Genomic DNA, 16,272 nt, shown 5'->3' with positions numbered 1-16,272 from the left:
CAGCCTCCTCACCCTCTGGGACCGACACTCCGGATGGCGCTTCCTGGTAGACACCGGGGCCGAAGTCAGTGTACCCCCCCACTTGAACATAGACACTCTAACACAGTCCCAGGCCCTGAACTTACCACTGCAAATGGCACCAGTATTTGGACGTACGGCCTGCAAACTATCTCACTGCATTTCAGGTCCAGCCATTTCACTTGGACTTTCACATTGGCAGCAGTGTCACAGCCACTACCGGGGCAGATTTCCCATGAGCCAACTGCCTCCTGGTCGACCTAAAAGGCTGGTGTTTGGTCCACGCCGAGATGTTCAAGCCTTTCCAGCTCGGAGAAGCCAAGCTACCGACCCTCCACCTGGATTCCGTGACCCTCTCGGGCAATGAATTCACCAGGGTGTTGGCAGAATTCCCCTCCATAGTCACCCCGCAGTTCTCCACGGCCGACCCCAAGCACAGCGTGCAGCACCACATCCCCACGCAAGGACTGCCACTGCACGCCCGAGCTCACAGGCTCCCATCCGACAAGCTCCACCTCGCCAAGGAAGAGTTCCGTAAGATGGGAATCATACGCCGCTCAGACAGCCCGTGGGCATCCCCGCTGCACATGGTGCCCAAGTCCGCAGGAGGATGGAGGCCCTGCGGAGACTACAGAAGGCTCAACAACGCCACAACTGCCGACAGATACCCGGTACCCCACATCCAGGACTTCACGGCGAACCTGCACGGAGCGACCATCTTCTCGAAAATCAACCTGGTCAGGGGATACCATCAGATCCCAGTGCACCCCAACAACGTGCCCAAGACAGCCCTCATCACCCCATTCAGCCTGTTTGAATTCCTGAGGATTGAATTCCTTTTGGTCTCAAGAATGCAGCCCAAACTTTCCAAAGGCTCATGGACTCGGTGGGACGGAGCCTGGATTTCGTTTTCACTTACTTGGACGATATCCTGGTGGCCAGCAGTTCTCACTAAGAGCACGTGGCACATTTGTGCCAGCTCTGCCAACCCTGAGCAACCACGGACTGGCAATCAATCCGGCGGTGCCAGTTCGGGCTGACGGAGATCGACTTCTTGGGCCACAGAGTCAACCGACATGGCGCAGTTCCCCTACCGGACAAGGTCCAGCCCATCCGCCAGTTCCCCAAGCCCAGCACGGTCAAGGGCCTGCAGGAGTCTGTAGGGATGGTCAACTTTTATCATCAGTTCGTGCCGGCGGCAGCACGCATCATGAGACCCTTGTTCAGCCTGATGGCCGGCAAGGCCAAAGAGGTGGCATGGGACGCGGAGTCCACGGAGGCGTTCGAGCAGGCCAAGGAGGCGCTGGCAAAGGCAGCCCTCCTGCTGCACCCAAGAGTCGATGTACCCACGGCACTCACAGTCGACGCTTCCGACACAGCAGTCAGCGGAGTCCTGGAGCAGCTCGCCGAGGACCAGTGGCGACCACTCGCTTTCTTCAGCCGACACCTACGGCCACCAGAGGTGAAGTACAGCACTTTCGACAGAGAGTTGCTGGCGCTCTATCTGGCTGTCTGGCATTTCTGGTACTTCCTCGAGGGAAGGGAGTTCACTGTGTATATGGACTACAAGCCCCTCACCTTCGCACTGGCCAAGGTATCGGACCCATGGTCAGCTCGGCAGCAGAGGCACATGTCCTTTATTTCAGAATTCACTACGGACGTCCGCCACATCGTAGGGAAGAACAACGTTGTCTCGTCCCTGCCTCCACTCAGTAGGCATATCGTCCTCAGGAATAGACTATGCAGCACTGGCAGAAGCACAACGGTTGGACACCGAGATCCCGGCTTACTGCACCACTGTTTCGGGGCTCCAGTTGGAGCAGCGGATCGACTTCTGTGCGACGTGTCTACCGGCAAACCCCGACCTGTGGTACCAGCAGCATGGAGGCGCCAGGCGTTCAACACACTGCACAGCCTGGCCCACCTGTCCATCTGGGTGTCCATCAAGCTGGTAGCAGACAGATTCGTCTGGCACAGTTTGCGCAAACAGGTCGGACACTGGGCCAGGACCTGTGTACACTGCCAGACCGCCAAAGTCCAGCGACACGTGAAGGCTCCCCTCCAGCAGTTCCAGCCAACGCAAAGGAGGTTCCAAACACATCCACGTGGACATCGTCGGCCCCCTGCCAGTCTCCCAGGGTGCCAGGTATATCTTTACCATGGTAGACAGGTTCACCAGATGGCCGGAAGCCGTACCGCTCGCAGGCACGTCCACTGAGTCCTGTGCCAAGATGCTCATTGCAAACTGGATCGCCAGGTTCGGCCTCCCAATGGACATCACCTCCGACAGAGGGGCGCAGTTCACGTCTGGTTTGTGGACAGCACTGGCGCAGCTCCTGGGCACACAGCTGCATCACACCATAGCGTACCATCCCCAGTCCAATGGTTTGGTAGAGCAATTCCACCGGCATCTCAAGTCAGCCCTGAAGGCACGCCTCAGGGGCCCCAACTGGACAGATAAGCTTCCCTGGGTCCTACTGGGCATCTGCACAGCCCCCAAGGAGGACCTGGACACCTCCTCAGCGGAATTGGTCTATGGCACCCCCCTGACGGTCCTAGGCGAGTTCGTAGCAGAGGCCCAAAGAAACTCCATCAGCAGTGCTAGTGAGGCTGCGGGACAAGGTAGGGACCAAGGCACCGGTCCCGACCTCCAGGGATGGTCCCATGCTGTAGTTCTCAAGAAAGATTTGTTAACGTGCACTATGCCTCCATCAAAACGACTTTCAGAGGACCTTAGAAGAATAGTAGAGAAGCATGAAGCTGGAAAAAGGGTACAAAAGCACTTCTAAAGAACAGAGTGTTCATCAGTCCACGGTAAGGGAAATGACTACAAGTGGAGGAAATTCAGTACTGTTGCTGTTTTCCCCAGGAGTGGTGTCCTGCAAAGATCTCACCAAGAGCACAATGTGCAATGCTAAAGAAGGTGAAAAAGAACCCAAGGGTAACAGCAAAAGACCTGCTAAAATCTATAGAACTTGCTAAGGTCTCTGTTCATGTGTCCACTGTAAGAAAAGCACTGAATAAGAATGGTGTTCATGGAAGGACACAATGGAGGAAAGCAATGCTCTCCAAAAAACATTGGTGCATGTCTCAAGTTGGCAAAAGACCACCTGGATGCTCTGCAACACTTCTGGGATAATGGACAATGTTTTGTGAATACATAAAAACAAAAGTCGAACTGTTTTTTTGGTAGAAATGCACACCATGTATTGAAGAAAAGAGACACAAACTCATCCCAGCTGCGAAACATGGTGGAAGAAGCATCATGGTTTGGGGCACCAACATCCCAGAGTTGAAGCAGTTGTATAAGGTGGAAAGGTCTAAAATTCATCCAAGCTGATGTGCAGGACTGATCAACAGTTACCGGAAACATTTGGTTGAAGTTATTGCTATACAAGGGGGTCAGACCCATTACTGAAAGCAAAGGTTCACATACTTTTCGAACAAATACATGTAATATTGGGTGATCTTTCTTAACAAATAAATGAACATGTATGTTTATTGAATTGGGTTCTCTTTCTCTAGTTTTAGGATTTGTGTTAAGATCTGATATCATATTTATGCATAAGTAGAGAAAGTTGTAAGGATTCACAAACCACTGTACATTCTGCTGGCTTGATGATAAGATGCTCCATAATACTGGTAACTTAATGCAGGAGATACACTGACCAATATAGCAGTTTACATATTACACATGCTCTATGAATATTGGCTTAACAGAATTGTTCAGAATCAAAATCAGATTTAATATCAGTGATATAACGTCATGAAATTTGTTGTTTTGCAGTAGCAGTACAAATCAACACAAAAACCTGTAAATTATAAAAAGAAATATATATATTAAATTCAATAAGTAGTGCAAAAAGAGAAAAATAGAGCAGAGAAGGTAGTGATCATGGGTTGGTTCATTGTCCCTTCAGAAATCTGCTGGCAGAGCGTGTCATCAGGCGGCGGTACCTCCTCTCCAATGGTAACAGTAAGAGGGCATGTCCTGGGTGAGGGTGGTCCTTAATGAAGGATGACATCTTTTTGAGGAATCAACTTTTGAAGATATGCTCAATGCTAGGGAGTCTAATGCCCATGATGGAGCTGGCTGAGTTTTAACTTTCTGCAGTTTTTTCCAGTCCCTGTGCAGAGGCCCCTCCATACCCGAAGGTGTTTCAACCAGATAGAATGTGCTCCATGGTACATCTGTAGAATTTTGCCAGTATCTTTGGAGACATACTCCCAATGAGATATAGCCACAGTCGTTCTTTCTCACAACTGTAATTTTTTAATTTGGTCATTGGTTTCAAAGTTCAAAGTAAATTATCAAAGTACGAGTCCCACATACAACACTGAGATTCATTTTCCTGTGGGTATATACAGTAAATATAAAGAAGCAAATATAATCAATGAAATTCAGCACACAAGATGGTCAAACAACCAATGCGTAAAAGATAATAAACTGTGTAAATAAAAAAAGAAAAAAATATATCATGTTAATACAGATTGTATGAATGCGTCGCCTAAGCCAGCATACAAACAAACCTTTCATAGTCATTTGCTTTTGAACAGAGTAAGGGCTTCACTGCCAACTGGATGTTTATTACATGGACAGTTGCTATACCACTGTAACAGCCAAGCCTCTTGGACGTATTCCTTTTCTGTGCAGTAAACAGGTCTACAGCTATGAAAGCATCAGACATAATACCTAGTCAATGTTCAACAACTGCATTATTCTAAATTAAGATATCAACTAAGCCATTAATTTTTATTTCTATCTGGGGCAGTGGAAATGAGGACTAACCAATCAGGAGGAATGGTTAACTCTAACTCAATGTACTGTTAGGGTGCATTCTGGAGTTAGAGTATATAACAGATATTAAGTCTGACAGCAGCCATTCTTCAGACATGAACATGGAATGTAGATTAAGTTTAAAAAGCAGCCCTGAACAACATTTTTCCTGGAGCTGTGGACACCAATTGATCAAAAACCAGACAATGCTGATTAACATTCACTTTGGGTACCTGAAGTGTGGGTCCGAAGGAGGTGGTGTGTGAAAAATATATGTAATTCAAAGGAAGCATTGTAACTATAAAATTGTTCTGCTGTTACCCTTGATCTTTTGCATCCAAAATGTCATGTAATATTGGATCAAATGGACCTCTTCCCAAAACAGTCCCTCATTGTGTTGAATAAAAATCTTCCGTATCCACTAGCTTCAATGTTTCTCCAGTGACATTGTTCAATGTTACAACGATAACTTCTGGTACAGCAGTGGCTAACATAATCCTCTTTCAGCATCAGTGACTGATTGGAAGCTCAAAGTTCAATTCCTGTAGCTAACTGTAAGGAGTTTGCACATTTTCACTGTAACCATGAGGCTTTCTGTCAGCCCTCCAGTTTCCTCTCACATTCCAAAAACATACAGGTTGGGGTTACAAAGCTGTAATCATTCTAGAAGCAAAGCAACACTCGTAGGCTGCCCTCAGCACACTGTATTGGTCTTCGACACAAGGGAAGCATTTTACTGTGGATTGCTACGTTTCGATGAACACATGATAAATAGAGCTAATATATATCTTTAAAACCGGTCATTCTCGATCAAGAATCCTGAAGTTCTGAGACTTTATTGTAGTATGTCAGTCCTTGCTCTCCAACAATTGTCCTTGGAAATTTCTTCAGTTAACTTCAGACTTCCATGGAGAAATTCTAACTACTCCCAATTTTTTTTTAAATTTGGTAATTGGTTTCAAAGTTCAAAGTAAGTTATCAGGGTACATACATGGCACCATATGCAACCCTGAGATTCATTTTCTTGCAGGCATTCACAGTAAATGCAAAGAAACACACAGAATCAATGAAATACTGCACACAAGAAGAAAGTCAAACAACCAATGTACTAAATAAATAAGCAAGCAAGCTTAAAAATTGAGAATATGAGATGAACAGTCCTTGAAAGTGAGTCCATTGGTTGTGTTCAGTTTAGCATTGGGGTGAGTAAAGTTAACCCCTCCAAAAGGTCAAAGATTTTCTTTTCCATAAACAGCTATCCACATCCTTTGCCAGTGTTAATTAACTTTCCTTAAAATTACTTTTTTCTCAACTAAAGATTAATCATGTTAATGCAAACTTCATGAATGCACAGCCTAAGCCGACATACCATCAAACCTTCCAGAGGCATTTGTTTTTGAACAGGAAGGATGCCCCTATTCCATTCCACAGAGACGGTAAACCTTCAAGAGGCTGGCAAAATCAATATGGAGTTTTGGCTGAATTAGCCTTTACTTGAGGCAAACCCAGTCAGTAAAACACAACAATCCAGCGCAGTAGGGATTGTAATGGTGCTAGACTTGCTTCCATTTATACAGCAACATACTTTAAATTCACTTTATAAATAGAAGTTATATAGTAGCATAATAAATTTTACAGTGAAATAGGTGAGCTTTGCAACAGCTCTGGGAAACTGAGCCATGTAAGGCAGATGCCAAACCATCAAAATTTCTCAATAAAACAACGCCAAGTTATAGGAGTTTGGCTCAGTTTTGCTTTTAAATGATTTCTCTAGTTGACATGATCTGGCAAAGTGGAGAAATCTTTAATCTGTTTAACAGCCTCAGAATGATTCTAGCTTTTTAATGCATGCAGTTAAATTCAAGAATATGAATGGACGAAAGCATTGCAGTTCCAAGATCAACAAAATAAAAATTTTCAAAGCCAAGTACAACCATCATGCTTTTAACAATGGGTCTAATTTACATCCAAATCAGACTGCAAATCTTTTTTCATGCACACATTCAATGTACTTTGGTGGAAGTGTGAAATGGGGTTTGTTTGGCAGCCAGATGTTGTACAGCTGCCGCTAGGCTGCCAGTTGTGGGCAGCAGACTGTTGCACAGCTGAAAATCTAAGTAAATGACATCCACTGCCTCTCCTTTGTCCACCCTGTTTGTAACTTCTTTAAAGCATTCCAAAAAATTTGTCAGACAACATTCCCCTTTACAGAAACCATGCTGACTTTGACTTATTATACCATTGGTCTCCAAGTACCCCGAAAACTCATCCTTTATAGTAGACTCCCACCACTGAGGTCAGACTAACTGGCTAAAGATTTCCTTTATTTTATCTTCCTCCCTTCTTAAAGAGTGGTGTGACATTTACGATCTTCCAGTCCTCCGGGACCATGTATCCGTTATCTCTTCAGCAACCTCTCTCAGGACTCTGGGATGTAGTCCACCTGGCCCAGGTGACTTATCCACCTTAAGACCTTTCAGTTTGCCTAGCACTTTTCCCTTTATAATAGCAACAGCACTCTCTCCTGCTCCCTGACACTCAGGGACCTCTGGCACACACCTAGAATCTTCCACAGTGAAGACTCATACAAAGTACTTTTCTTTGTCCCCCATTATTACCTTACCCTGCATATGCAGCGCTCCTCGTAAAGGTCCTCAATGGATGGTAGGGAGACTCCTAAGATCCTCTTAGCTGTTCTCACAGTCCTTTGTAGGGTCTTCCAGTCCGATGCTCAACCACTCTCATGGATAGAGATGCAGCTTGCCAAAAACCTGTCAATGGTGGTCCTGTAAAATGCAGTTGAGATGGGGGGGGGGGGGCAGCCTTGTTTGCATCAATCTCTTTCGGACATGGAGTGCTGCTTTGCCTTCTTGTTCAGGAAAGTGATATAAAGGGACCAGGTGAGATCATCTCAGGAACTTGGTGCACTTAACTCTCTCTATGCAGAAGCCACGTATTTGCAGAGGGGGATAGTTCATCTGCAGCTTCCTGAGGTCCACAATGATTTCCTTTGTCTTCCTCACGTTCAGGCTTACGTTATTCTTCTCACACCAGTCTAACAGCCACTCCACCTCCTCTCTATACTTCGTCTCATCATCATTCTTGATCAGGACAACCACTGTTGTCACCGGCAAGCTTAATGCCAGTGCTCAGCGTAATGGGACGAGAGACATTGCTGCCCACATGGACTGACTATGGCCTTAGTGTTAAGAAGTCTATATCTAGTTGCAGAGGGAGGTGTTGAGAACCAGCAAGGAGAGTTTCCCCAGCAGTTCCTAGGGTAGGATAGTGTTGAATGCTGAACTGAAGTCTATAAAACAGCAGTCTGGCATACAAGAACCCACTTTCCAGCTGGGACAGAACAGAGTGGAGGGCAGATGCTATTGCATCATCAGTGAATCAATTTGAGCGATAAATGAACTGGAAAGGGTCCAATGTAGCAGGAGAAAAGCTTTTATGTGCTTCATGACCAGCCAGTCAAAGCATTTCATAATGGCTGATGTTAATGCCACTGGACAATAGTCATTTAGGCAGGTCCCTGTCACACTGGACTAATGGCTGCCACCTTGAAAACCAAGGGGACAATGGATTTTTCCAGAGAGATGTTGAACATATTCATCAGCTGGGCTGCATGGTCTTTCAGAACCCGCCCTGGTATATTATCGGGACCTGCAGCTGTATGTGGGTTGACTCTGGGCAGGGTCTTCCACGCCTTAGCTTCAGCCAGACAGAGTACCTGCTCCCCTTGGGGGAGGGGTGCCTTCCTCACCAGCACTTTGTCCTGTGCATCAAACCGGCCATAGAAGACATTCAGCTTTTCAGGGAGTGAAGCATCCTAGTCACTGACATGCAGGAGAAACTTGTAGTCTATAATCCTCTGAACTCCCTCCCACATGCATCTCATGTCTCTGGAATTGCAGAAGTGGCAGTAAATTCTCTGAGAATGCACCCAATTCGCCTTCCTGATGGAGTGGGAAAGCACAGCTCTCGTTTCCCTGAGATCTAAGGGCACCATCACAATCCCTCAGCTTGCCATGGACCTCTGCAGTAAGCCATGGCTCTGATTTGACTGTGCCTGGATTTATTTCATGATAGTAACATCCTCTGTACTCTTCTCTATTTAGTTGGCCACAGAATCCACATATTACTTGATGTTAGCATGGTTGCCATAGAGAGCAGCCTCCCTGAACCTTCAGGCCAAGTTTTCACTACCTCTAGAACTGGTATGACCCACCTGATCACTGGTTTGTTTTTGCTGGAATTAACATGACATACAAGTGATCTAAGAGTCCAATATGGGTTTGAGGGACTGTCTTTAGGTTTGCATGGTTAAAATGGCCTGTGTAAGTGAAGATACCATCGTGGTGTTTGGTTTGAAAGTCACTGGCACTGTAGAGCTCAGTCTGTGCCTCACCGGCATTAGTAGAGAGAGAGATATATATGCAGCTACTAACATGATTCCTCAGTATATAAAACTGTCTGCATTTCACAATTATGAACTCAATCATCAGTGAACAGTGGGATGCCACAGCTATAACGTCTATACACCAGTTCTTATAGATGTAAGCCTACCACTCACTATGTAATTGTTGGTGGCCAAATAACTTATCAACCTGCATGCTTTTTTGACACGGAAGGAATTGGAAGCACAAGGAGGAAGCCAGTCGAATTACAGATACCATGAATTTATACACTCAATGGCCACTTTATAAGGTACACCTGCTCGTTAATGAGAATATCTAATCAGCCAATCATGTGGCAGCAACTCCGTGTACAAAAGCACGCAGACATAGTCAAGAGGTTCAGTTGCTCCAGTTGCTGCTCAGAGCAAACATCATAATGGAAAAGATATGTGATCGAAATGACTTTGACCGTAGAATGATTGTTAATCCCAAAGCCCAACACAACATCGCCATTGTGAGAGGTGGAAATGGGTAAGGCTGGCCAACAAGGCTCTGGTGAAGCTGAAGAGACCAATGGATATGATACAATGTATTACAGGAACATTGATAAACTCCAACCATAGCAACAACTTTATATAAAGCAGATGGGAGGTCATCAATGGCCTATGTTCCATAGAGACCAAGGACCCAGAAAGACCAGACTGGGTAACTTAAGCACCTCAGGAATTGCTGATCATTTGGGATTATCACACACAACAGTCTCTAGAGTTTACAGCGAATGATGGAAAAAAAGCAAAACATCCAGTGAGTGCCAGCTCTGTGGGAGAAAATGCCTTGTTAATGAGTGAAATTAGAGGAGAATGGCCAGACAGGTTCAAGCTGACAGGAAGACCAATTAACTCAAATAACCACACATTACAACAGTAGTGTGCAGAAGAGCATCTCTGAATTCACAACACGTCAAACCTTAAAGCAGATGGACTGCAGTAGCAGAAAACCACACTGGGTCCACTCCTGTACCTAATGCAGTGGTGAATGAGTGTATTTCATAAACAGCCGCAGTAGCTTAATATTGAATAATATAGTCTGTGAAGCAGAGGTTTTTTCTTATAAATATGCAACTGTAACTATGCATTACCTTCCGGTCCATGTCCTTCTTACCCACTGCTGACTGCAGTGCGTGCAGAAGTGCGTCAACCAAACCCTCGCATTCGCGAAGCCTTCGACGAGCATCACTCCCATCTGAACTCACATTCCTACAAAATAAAAAAGAAAATAACAAAAGGAAAATAAATTCATATTGCTCAAAGACAGCCCAGAAATAGGAACTTAATAAATTCTTACTCTGATTTGCTTAAATGCATTTGAACACTTTTAGAAATAATGAGGCTGTTCAGCCTTGATTCTGTTTTCAACGCACCACTTCAATGATTGTCTATTTGAAAAGCTAAGGCAAGTGGCATAATTTGAGTTTTATATTTAGTATTATAGAGTCCATACAGCTAGTTCATTTTGGATTTTACAAAGAGTGAAAATTATACAGGATTCTCTTGTTCATTATGTGCCATGTCGTATGGCGTGGGCAATCATGGTCTTTCTTTTTGTTCTTGGCAAATTTTTCAACAGAAGAGGTTTGCCATTGCCTTTTTCTGGGCAGTGTCTTTACAAGATGGATGATCCCAGCCATTAACAATACTCTTCAGAGATCGTCTGCCTGGCATCAGTAGTGGCATAGCCAGGACTTGTGATCTGTACCAGCTGCTCATACGACTATCCACCACCTGCTCCCATGGCTTCACGTGACCCTGATTAGGGGCCAAGTAGGTAGTACTCCTTGCCCAAAGGTGCCCTGCAGAGGAAAGGAGTACCTTACACTTCCTTTGGTAGGGATACATCTCTACCCTGCCACCCTTTTACAACTCGAGGTGCTGGAGTTCAGAGCTCAATTTCAATGACACCTGTACCGAGTTTGTACCCATGAATGCATGGGTACACTCCAGGTGCTCCGGATTCCTCCCATCATCCAAAGACCTACAGATCAGTAGGTTAATTAGTCATTATAAATTGTCCTGTGATCAGAAAGGTATGTTGCATCTGGAATTTTCCGGTTAGCGGGCAATTTCATTCCACGCCGTTCTGTCTTATTGGGAAATCGTGTACGAGGCAAGTTACATCAGTGATTTGTCATTGCCTTCTGCTGGGTGAGTTTTCTTTTAAGAGATCACCAGCTCTTCACCCAGCACAGATGGAGAGCGTGCAAGGGTGCCGGTCCTGTGATTCGGGTAGTTAAAATAGGTGGATTGCTGGACAGCTTGGCTAGTGGGCTGGAAGGATATCTTCCATGTGGCATCGTTAAATAAAAGACAGAGCAGAATTAGCATCATCACTACTTCACCATGGGTAGTGGGGTGGAGATACATCTCTACCAAAGGAGGTTTAAGGCACTCCTTCTCTCCACTAACCTGCAGGCCACCCTTGGGCAAGGTGTAGCATCTGGTTCACTTCCCAGTCAGGGTCATGGGAGCAAGTGCTGGATGGCTGTATGAGCAGCTGATGCATATCATAAGTCTTGGTTATGTGTTCACTGACACCAGGCAGACAATCTCTGAAAAGTATTGATAATGACTGAGGTTACCAGTCACATAAAGACACTGCCCAGAAGGAGGCAATGGCAAACCACTTCTGCAGAAAAATCTGCTAAGAACAATCATGGTCAAAGACCATGATCACTGACAGCATATGAAACATAATGATGATGGTGACAACTGCCTCTCTAAATGATAACTTGCTGAACTTTCCATATCTGTTAATGGATATCATCTTTTTACATTGTTAAATAGCAAAGATGGGTTCACTATCATTCCATTTCATGGCCTTCATGTAAATGAAGTATATTTACCATTCATTTTCACCAATTGGAAAAAGCATGCCTTGAAGTTGTTTCCCAAGAATGATGCCTCAATTTTAAAATTCTCACAAGTTTTAAAATTGCTCCCTGACTCCACCTTTGCCATCCCAGTCCCCCATTTCAGTTGTACCATCTCCTCAAATCCTGCACTCCTCCAGTCTGGGTCGCTAACATTTCATAACATAAGCAGGATAGAACCAGACTACAGCGCACAGTGAGGACTGCCGAGCGCATCATTGGAGCCTCCCTGCCCTCTATTGTGGACCTGTACTCTTCCAGGTTGAAAAAGAGGGCGGGGAACATCATAAAGGACTCCTCCCATCCTGCGCACGGACTGTTTGAACTGCTTCCGTCTGGTAGGCGCTTCAGATCCCTCCAGACTAAGACTAATAGGCACTGGAGAAGTTTTTTCCCTACTGCGGTCACTTTACTGAACAGTTGACTGTTGGCTAACTATTACTTGGATTGCACTACTTGTATGTATAATCTATATTTTCATTTATATTTATCATCTGTTATGAGCAGAGAGACAACATTTGCCAGAAGTAAATTCCTTGTATGTGTACAGGTACTTGGCGATTAAAGTCTGATTCTGATTATCAGCAGCTGCCTTGTCACTAAGCTCAAATTCCCTCCTTCAACCTCTCCATCTCCTTGCCTCACATAGAACAGAACAGCAGAATACAGGCCCTTTGGCTCATATGGTTGTGCTGGCTTTTTAACCTACCCTAAGATCACTCTCAGACATAAGAGGTACTGCAGCTGCTGGAAATCTAAAGTAACACACACACAGTGTGCTGGAGGAACTCAGCAGGTCAGGCAGCATCTATGGATGGGAGTAAGCAGTCGATATTTTAGGCTGAGACCTTTCATCAGGACTGCACTGTTACTTTGTTCAACATTGATTTACAGTGCAATGATCTGATCTGTATAAACAGTAAGCAGGAAAAGCTTTTCATTGCATCTCAGTATGAGAATAATAAACAGTCAATGAACTCCAGTTCCTCCAAGGAAGGAATTACTTAAGATCCACACAACTGTCTGTTCAGATTTTATTTTAAAAAGTACATTTGTGAAGCATACAGATATTCAGGAAAAGTGTTGTGAGTACATGTAAACAAAATTTAAAGGAAATGTTGGGCTAAGTTTTTTTTAAATATACACAGAGTGGTCAGTGCCTGGAATACACTGTCAGGATTGGTAACGGAAGCTAATACAATTGTCGCATTTATGATGTGTACAGACAGGCACATGAACACACAAGCATTGCAGGGATATCACGCAGGTATCAATTTCTTGAATTTCTGGTAATGTCACCCCCCCCCTTCACCATTCCCCATCCTGTTTCCCTCTCTCACTTCATCTCCACACCTGCCCATCACCTGCCTCTGGTGTCCTCTCCTCTTCCCCTTCTTCCATGGTCTTCTGTCCTCTCGTATCAGACTCCCTCTTCTCCAGCCCTTTATCTCTTTCAGCAATCTATTTCCCAGCTCTTGACTTCACCCCTCCCCCTCTCAGATTCACCTATCAACCAGTACTTTGTACTTCTTCTTCCATTCCCTCCCACCTTCTTACTCTGACTCCTTCCCTTCATTTCCAGTCCCAATGAAGGGTCTCAGCTTGAAACATCGACTGTTTGCTCTTTTCCGTTGATGCTACCTGATCTGCTGCGTTCTTCCAGCATTTTGTGTGTGTTGCTTTGGATTTCCACCATCTGCAGATTTTCTTGTGTTATTGCGATATTGTGCAGGCAGAGAGATTTAGTTTAATTTGGTAAGACCAATTCCTGTACTGTACTGTTCCACATTCTATAAAACTGCAAATTAAATTGTCAAACTTATCCAAAGCCATTTCTAGCAAGTGCATGTGCTACATTCTTCACCATGACATTTAAAGTGGAGGTGAGCTCAACCTCAGGGGGTGAAGTGATCACAGGTAAAGCCCTTCCCACCACTCCGCACATCTACATGAAGTGTTGTCGCAGGAAAGCAACATCCATCATCAGGGACCCCCACCACCCAGGAGATGCTCTCTCCTCACTGCTGTCATCAGGAAGAAGGTAAAAGAGCCTCAGGACTCACACACAAAGTTCAGGAACAGTTATTACCCCTCAACCATCAGGCCAAAGAACCCACCCACCATGAATAGTCCCTCTTCTCTCTCTCCCATCAAGCAGAAGATACAGAAGTCTGAAATCATGTATCACCAGGCTCAAGGACAGCTTCCACCCCACTGTGATGTGACTTTTGAAAGTACCCCTTGCATGATAAAATGGACTCCTGGCCTCCCAATCTTCCTCATTATGACCATGCATTTAACCATTTACCTGCACAGCACTTTTCAAGAGCTTTTACACTTTATTCTGCATTGTAATCATCTTACCCAATTCTAGCTCAATGCACTGTGTAATGTAATGATTTGATCTGTATAAATATTGGGCAAGACAAGCTTTTCACTGTGTCTCACTACAGGTGGTAATAGTACACCAATCCTCCATAATCAAACAACTAATTAATACATTAGTTATTGAGATACCATGCAGAATAAGCCCTTCGAGCTGCGCCACCGTAAGTGCCTCCATTTACTCCTAGCCTAATCACAGGACAATTTACAATGACCAAATAACCTACCAACTGGTATGTCTTTGGAATGTAGGAGGAAACCGGAGCACGTGGAGGAAACCCAAGTGGACACAGGGAGAAGGTTGAAACTCCTTACAAGTAGCGGTGGGAATTGTACCTGGTTACGGATACCGTAAAGTGTTATGCTAACCACATTGCTACTGTGCCTCCTCAGTTAGCAGATCAAAGATAAATATGCCCATGAATCAGTGATCTTACCAATATCAATATGTGCTGATTATCTTGCATGTGTTACTATATGTGTTCTTTGTGCTGTGTGTGACCGTTAGCACTGTGTTTTGCACCTCAGCCCCGGAATAACATGTCTTGTTTAAAAGTATTCTTGGGTATTCATTATGATTGAATGACAATTAAACTTGCACAAGAAAGACTGCAGATACTGGAAATCCAAAGCAATACACAAAATGCTGGAGGAACTCAGCCGGTCAGGCAGCATCTATGGAAAGGAATAAACAATTGATGTTTCAGGTCGAGACACTTCTTCAGGACTGGAAAAGAAGGGGAGAAGTCAGAGTAAAAAGGTGGTGGTGGGAGGAACAAGAGGAAGATGTACAAGTGGCAGATGATAAGTGAAACTGGGAGAAGGATTGGGGTGGTGAAGTAAAGAGCTGGGAAGTTGCTTGGTGAAAGAGATAAAGGACTGGAAAAGCAGGAATGTGATAGGAGAGAACAGGAAACCATGGAAGAAAGGGAAGGGGAGGAGCACCAAGGGGAGGTGATGGGCCAATAAGGAGGTAAGGTTAGAGAGGGAAACAGGAATGGGGAGTGGTGACTGATGAAGGAGAGGAAGGGAGGGGAGTGGAGGGAGGTAATTACCGGAAGTTTGAGAATTTGATGTTCACACCATCAGGTTGGAGGCTATCCAGCTTAAACATTTAAACTTGAAATTGACTTGAATTGAAAATGGAGTCAACACTTTAATGGAACTAAAATCAGTAAGTTCAATCCATCGAAGCACAATAAGCCCTTGGTAGATATAAACCAAGCAGTCTTTTTTTCAAATACTGCAGTGCGTAAAATACAAATAGCAGCTCAGGGATAGATATCTTTCTCTTCCTTTAAATTACTTGAAATATAGAATGTATTCAACCATTTACAAAAATAGCTTTTTTTTCAGTTTCTAACTGTGATGCGATTTCCCATTTGCGAGTGATGAAAAGCAATTATATAGCTGGTTTACCATTAATATTGAAGAAACTCTTTTCCAGGGCAATAACCTAGCACTCACGGCAATTCGAACAGACAAATATTTAGAATATAAAATTAAAACAAACTGACTCAATATTAGCTAAAATTTGCTAAATCAATACTTAGACAAGCTAAATCAATTAACAACCCTTCTGATTATGACTTGAACCATTTCAACTTGAACCAAATAGACCATTTCTCAAATTATTCATGTTATTAAATCATTTTCCTCACTCAGGCTTAATCTGGGTAAACTGCTAATCCTGAAAACTTCTTTTAGAACTGGCGAAAGAGACAACAGTAAATTTAGGAATAGATAATGCTTTTGAGCAACAC

At 44.4% G+C, this 16,272-nt stretch overlaps 1 protein-coding gene across 10 annotated transcripts in view; it reads right to left on the bottom strand.

The window, feature by feature from the left end:
- Nucleotides 1-16,272, bottom strand: part of arvcfb (ARVCF delta catenin family member b) — a 551,538-nt gene that overhangs the window by 105,937 nt on the left and 429,329 nt on the right. For all 10 annotated transcript variants that reach the window (XR_009516569.1, XM_059994656.1, XM_059994661.1 and 7 more), the window contains one exon: nucleotides 10,337-10,454. Coding sequence is in view for 9 of the 10 variants with exons in the window: in XM_059994656.1 (XP_059850639.1) it covers nucleotides 10,337-10,454 (118 nt within the window). In the remaining variant the exon portion in view is untranslated. The remainder of the gene's footprint in view (nucleotides 1-10,336; nucleotides 10,455-16,272) is intronic.

This window comes from Hypanus sabinus, chromosome 18, assembly GCF_030144855.1.
Source record: "Hypanus sabinus isolate sHypSab1 chromosome 18, sHypSab1.hap1, whole genome shotgun sequence".
Taxonomy (NCBI): domain Eukaryota; kingdom Metazoa; phylum Chordata; class Chondrichthyes; order Myliobatiformes; family Dasyatidae; genus Hypanus; species Hypanus sabinus.
The sequence above is the reverse complement of the archived record's forward strand: the minus strand, read 5'-3'. Positions and strand labels throughout refer to the sequence as shown.